Consider the following 6,741-nt stretch of genomic DNA (forward strand, 5'->3'; position numbering starts at 1 on the left):
TACTAATTACAACATTTATTCATTAAAAAATCACTACTACTTATAATATATCGTCTATTGAGAAAAGAGAATGCAGGATCTATTGAGAAAAGAGAATGCAGGATCTATTCCTGTCGACTATCCTGCTTCCATCATTAGTGCTGTCCAAATCTCTTCATTTTCCATCCTCCATTCTACAACTGTACGTAGATGCTGCACCCCACGTACCATCACCACCATTATCCATGCAACACGTAGCAGGATCCAGTGCTGTCGACTATCCTGCTTCCATCATTAGTGCTGTCCAAATCTCTTCATTTTCCATCCTCCATTCTACAACTGTACGTAGATGCTGCACCCCACGTACCATCACCACCATTATCCATGCAACACGTAGCCACATGCAATCCACGAATGACCCTTCCCATGCTTGGCCCTCACTCATCTCTATCTTCAATCCTGCAGCGCCGTCGAAGAACAGAATTCCACAAACATATCTGAAAAACAGGGGATTGAAAAATTCTGAGGCAAAAAAAAGCGAGCAAAAACAAGATTGAAGATAGAGATGAGTGAGGGCCAAGCACAAGCAAGGAGGGGCGATCATGAAGCGGAAGCCATTACGTACGGAGACGTGTTCAAAGCGAGGGAAGATTTAGCAAAACAGCCGGTCACACCAGGCGATGCAGCGCTGATGCAGAGCGCAGAGACGAGGGCGCTGGGGCAGACGCAAAAAGGCGGCGTGGCGGCGCAGGCAAACGAGAGGGCGGGCGTGGTGGCGAAGGACGACGATACAATTGCGGCGGCGGAAGGAATGACGGTGACGGAGACCGTTGTTCCGGGCAGGAAAGTAACGGTAGAATATGTCGGCGGGCAGCTCGTTTCGGCTGATGTTCAGCCGTCACCTGCCCCCCATGCAACTGCCTCCGCCGCCTACATCACGATCGGTGAGGCTTTGGAGGCGGCGGCGCTGAAGACGTGGGATAAGCCTGTCGAACAAAGTGACGCCGCCGCAATTCAGTCGGCGGAGCGGCGGGCTACGGGCAGCCCGGAAACGGTGGCGTTGCGGCGGCTGCTCAGTCGGCCGCCAATGTTAATCCTCGGCTGCCTTATGAGGAGCGCACCACGGTGGCTGATGTTCTGTTTGTGAGTGACTAAAACGATTTACCTTGATTTTTGTTCTATGTTTTTGAGAGATTTGATTGGAGTATAAAATAAAATCGGGATTTTGAATGCAGATTGCGACTGAGGATCTTCCTTCTGATAAGGCTGTGATAATGGAAGATGTGCAGAAGATAAAGGAAAGTGAGGCGAGGCAGAGCTTGAGTGGAGAAGTGTTTCCAGGTGGCGTGGGAGATGCCATGGAGGCCGCCGCCAAAATCAATGAGCGCGGCGGCCTAAATGTTGCTCGCTAGTCTGCATTCTGTGTTTATATTTTGTGTGTATATGTTTGTGTTTTCATTTTGTGTGTATATGTTTATGTTTTAACTGGTAGTGCTCCTGCACGGTGTAAGCGGTTTTTAGTTGTGAATCCCGTGCAAGTCTTATGTATTTTTGACAGGAAATTTGCGCAACTAGTCTCCATTTTGGTGTTTTCATTTTGTGTATATGTTTGTGATTATATTTTGTGTGTATATGTTTGTGATTATATTTTGTGTGTATATGTTTATGTTTTCATTTTATGCTTATGTATTGTGTGTATATGTTTGTGCTTTGACTGGTAGACTAACAGCGTACAAGTACTTTTAAGATCGACCGACTTAAACTGAGAAACTGAGAGAAATGTGATACGGAATAATAATTTTAAGAATGATATGTTTTAAAATAATATAGCTAGGAATAAAATTTATGTAATAAATTTGATCGATGTATTAATAAATATAATTATAAGAATGATGTTCTAAAATAATATAAATATAATATAATGGAATTAAATTTATGTAATAAATTTGATCGATGTATTAATAATTATAATTATAAGAATGATGTTCTAAAATAATATAATTTTAAATTATTTAAGTTTTTCTTTATTCAAAAAATAATTTTTTGAAATCAAACAATTAAATATAAAATATAAAAGAATAAGAAGTGAAAGAGGAGTATAAACATTGGTCCATTCCTTCGAAGGCTCTAATAAAGTAGTACTTGCAAAATTTGGAAAGTGAGTTAGTGTAAAAACCCATTAAGAGATGGAATCAAAATTTTCAAAATTTCGTTTGTGTCAACTATCAACTAAAACTATTGAATTTAATTTATCTTACAAAGAGCTTTTTTTCAAAGTCACTTCGCAACCTCTTTCTACTCAAATTTTCATAAATAATAAATTTTAATTTTTTTTCATGAGTTTCATAAATTAATAATTTAATCTCTTTCTACTCAAATTTTCATAAATAATAAATTTTAATTTTTTTTCATAAGTTTCATAAATTAATAATTTAAGATTAAATGACAGTTTAAATTTAAAATATTCTCTAATCAAGATTTATTTTTTTCATAATTTTCAATAATTCAAAAATAAATGACAATAAATTTTAAAAAACTCAAATTAATAATATTCTAATCAATATTTAATGCAGAAGTGTAAAAATTCAAATTTTTATAAATAATAAATTTAAGAAATCCTTCATAATTTTCATATAATTCAATAAATAAAACACAATTCCTATACTCACCCCTCCTCTATCCACGGAGGAGTCCGCTATTTTATTTTCATAAATTAATGATTCAAAGAATAAATATTTAATAAAAAAATTTAAATACTAATCAAAGATTTAATACAAAGGTGTAAGAATTTAAATTTTCAAAAAATTAAATTTCAAAAATTTCATAATATTCATAACCTAATAATTCAAGAATCTAATAAAGCAATTGTTTCAAAGATTTAATACAAAGGTGTAGGAATTTAAATTTTCATAAAAATAAATTTCAAAGATTTAATACAAAGATGTAAGAATTTAAATTTTCATAAAAATAAATTTAAAAAATTTCATAATTTTCATAACCTAATAATTCAAGAATCTAATAAAAGCAATTGTTGTCATTGATGTCTACATATTCTTTCCGGTGTGCATAATTTTCATATTAGACATTGTTGTTGCTAGGATATGTTGTTGTCATTGATGTCAACATATTCTTTCAGATGTTTGAATTTTCATAACCTAATAATTTAAGAATTTAATAAACCAATTGCTTCCCCGGTGAAAATGTCTAAACATAAATCATGAAGTTTTAATTTTCATGATAGTATCAAATTTATTTTGACCTACTAGAGCTCCTTGCTCCAGAGATTGTTGGATGGCATGGATGCTTGTCTTTACTTCTTGCTCTTTAGGGGGGTGGGGAGGGCATGCCACGGCTTGATCGGAGAGGGTTAACTTCCATCGGGGGACCGGGGGCAAGCCAATTTGACGAGGGAGGGGCGCTTTGAAGGAACCATTTGGGAGGGAGTGGGGACCTGACCTATAATTTTCATGATAGTATCAAATTTAATTTAAAACACTTTGGTCAAAATTTTATGCCAACCATTATGCCAACCACACAGACATTTACCCTTTCATGTTTGGCCATATTGAAGACACTCGTCCATAGACATACATGATTTCTCTAAAAGAAATAGAAAATTATCCTTCCCTTACTCTTTACTAATTTTAGTTAAGACGAATTCATCCCAATTAATTACCTACATATTATTTTGTGTAAGAGAGAAATAATTACATATTTATTAAATTATAGGTGTTAATTCACAAATAAAATAATTCTAAACTAATTCTAAAGGGCAAACTTGGGAAATGGAGGTAAATACAAGTAAAATCGAAATATCGATTACTTATATTCCTGCCTAAATAGTTGTCATGAAATTGTTAATTTTTTATATATTTAAATTACTATATTGTTAATTTATTTTGATTATAGTATAGTATTATTGTATAGATTTTTATATATAATATATTATATTATTGATAATATTATTTTAATATTAAACTTTTAGTTATTAAATTTAATAATGATATATATATATTTCATTCAAATAGCAGATCCCGAAAATAATTGAATAATAATGAGTTAACAAAAAACAAAAAAAAAAATTAAAAAAATCACAACACTTTATCAAGGATGTAGAATTAAATATAAAATATCATTTATTTAGAAATCATAATGCTAGCTGTCAAAAAACAATAGATTGTTTAGGATCTAATGAAAAAGAACAATTAATGAAATTATACTCCTAATAAAAAGAGAGAGAAACTTATAGAACAATTATTCTAAACTAATGAATTTGATTAGAGAGAAACTTATAGAACAATTTTTTTCATAATTTTTATAAATTAATAATTTAAGATTAAATATGACAGTTTAAATTTAAAATACTCTCTAATCAAGATTTAATTTTTTTTCATAATTTTCAATAATTCAAAAATAAATATGGTAGAATTTAAATTTAAAATATTTTCTGTAGACGTATAAAAATGACCATATTCTTAAATGAATATTTTATGTTCATTTCTCTATTTAATTAAATCCAATTTAATTAAATTACCCGCATTCCTCTATTTAATTAAGTAAATTACTCAATTTATTTAAATTAAATTCACTATACCCATTTAATGAATAAACCATTTTATTCAATTAAATTCCCCCTATCCACTTTTAATTAAATTCAAATTTAATTAAATAATTATCCTAAATTGAATAAATCTAATTTATTTAATTGCAACCAAATTGAATGAAATTCTTTATTTCAATTAAATCTTATTATCCCTCCATCCACTTGCAAAATCCTACATCTCCCACTTGCCTTCCTAAACCCCTTTCTAATCCCTTCTAAACTCTTCTAATCGCTTCTAATTAGCCTAACCCATCTTCTAAACTTTGTCACATCCCTAAGCAAGGGGAGGTCTCTTCTCAATTCCTCAAAGTCTTTGATAACCATTAAAGACTTCAAACCTTCAACCACTTAATTCCTCAAAGTCTTTGATAACCATTAAAGGCTTCAAGCCTTCAACCACTTAAATCCCCAAAGTCTTCATAACCATTAATGGTTAACTCAAACCCTCTTACATGGTTAGAGAATTTGTTTTAACTCAACCTTCACTCAACCCAAGGGTCTCATCAAGCCTTTAATGCTTTGACCATGATTATCTCTTAATCATTTGCACAAAGGTTTATCCTTGGATTAACTCTTAATCTAGTGGGTAATCTTAACTTAAGCTTGACCCTTACCCTCTAGATAACCATGAGGTCTTTTCAGGCATTTAATGTCTCCAACCCCTTTTCTCAACCCAACCCTATGTTGACACTTGTCACCATTTCATTGGTGTAAATTGCAAACATGGATCCCCAACTTTCAAACTCAACCCTTGATCAACTCTTTCAATCCTGACCATCCATTGCCCTGTTTTTGCTATAAATAGAGCTCTCATTCCTCCATTTTTAACAATCATCTTTCAAATTTGTAGTATCACACTTATGCTCAAATACATTCAAGCTTTCATATCTCATTTTATGCTCATCATTTTAGCCTCTTTTAAATCAGGAACTAGTCTAAATATGCATGTTTAGAATAATTTCTTTATCATTTAGCTCAATCATAGACTAAATATATCATGTTAGGATAGTACTCATACTAATCTTGTCATCTTATAGTTAGTTTATTGCATTTCTAAGATCATGCTTAGCTTAGGATGCATTTCATTCTAAAATCTATCAAAACATCCCTTGTTCTTGCATTTGCCATCCCTAAACCATTTTGCTCAGTAATCTGAGAGCAAAAACATTGGTTTGAGGGACATTGTAAGATAGAGAACCGTGGGACCAACCTTGGGAAGCTGAGTAATATTTCATTACTCCATAGCTTGCACCAAGAAGTCTTGTGTGTGTGTGTGGACAAGTCTTTTTGGAACATTTTTCACATATTGAGTTCTATCGACCCACTTTTCCCGCATACATTTCTAGCGCCCACCGTGGGGCATTACCTCATATATCAAATCGGTTTTTGAAATTAACCACTTTTGTAGATCCACGGGAAACAGGAATCAGTGCGTGGGAAACATTCCCTAGCGCATCCGGTTAACAGTCTAGCGCATCCCGCTTACTGTTTAGCGCGTGAGGTCTATAGTCTAGCGTGTGAAGTCCTTTCTTTAGCGCATGACTTCCACTAATCTTTTCCTGTAGGTATGAACGCGGGAGAAAAACAAAGTAGCGCATCTGAAGAATAGTTTGGCGCGTCGGGTCTGTCAAATACGCATCCGACTCACTGTTTAGCGTGTGCAGTCTATTCTATGGCGCGTAAAGTCTTTTCCTTAGCACATCATATTTCTAACAGTTTTCTGTAGGTATCAACATGAGAGAAAAATAGAATAGCGCATCGGGAAAACAACTTAGCGCATTGGGGGCACATAATAGCGTAGGTGCTTTTTCTTAGCGCATAGACATCATAGTTTAGCGCATAGAGTTGGCAGAGCAAAAAATTTTTTTTTATGACAGAGTCAAAAATTAGGCTTGTGGGAGGCATAATATATATGGAATATAACATTCAAGTATAAGTGACATTTCCTCTTCTCTTTTCTCTTTCTTATACTTTAAGTTATATTCCATATATATTGTCAGGATGTTTGAGAGGGGTTTCAGACCTCTAGGAGTTGGAATGCAAAATCTAGTTTTTGGAAGATCCTCCAAAATTTAGACTTAGACAAATTTCAGGGCATTTCAAGATCAGGATCGTAAAATTTGTAACCAAGATCAGAATTTAGGCTTGTGTAAGCCCAC

The 6,741-nt window shown here is 33.4% G+C and overlaps 1 protein-coding gene across 1 annotated transcript; it reads left to right on the forward strand.

The window, feature by feature from the left end:
- Window positions 1–379: 379 nt before the first annotated feature.
- LOC131063016 (late embryogenesis abundant protein 31) lies at window positions 380–1,574 on the forward strand. The gene is given in 3 exon segments (XM_057996778.2): window positions 380–1,022; window positions 1,025–1,122; window positions 1,215–1,574. Coding segments are annotated over 3 exon segments (753 nt in total). The 5' UTR covers window positions 380–544; the 3' UTR covers window positions 1,392–1,574.
- Window positions 1,575–6,741: the final 5,167 nt, after the last annotated feature.

This window comes from Cryptomeria japonica, chromosome 2 (assembly GCF_030272615.1).
Source record: "Cryptomeria japonica chromosome 2, Sugi_1.0, whole genome shotgun sequence".
Classification (NCBI taxonomy): Eukaryota; Viridiplantae; Streptophyta; class Pinopsida; order Cupressales; family Cupressaceae; genus Cryptomeria; species Cryptomeria japonica.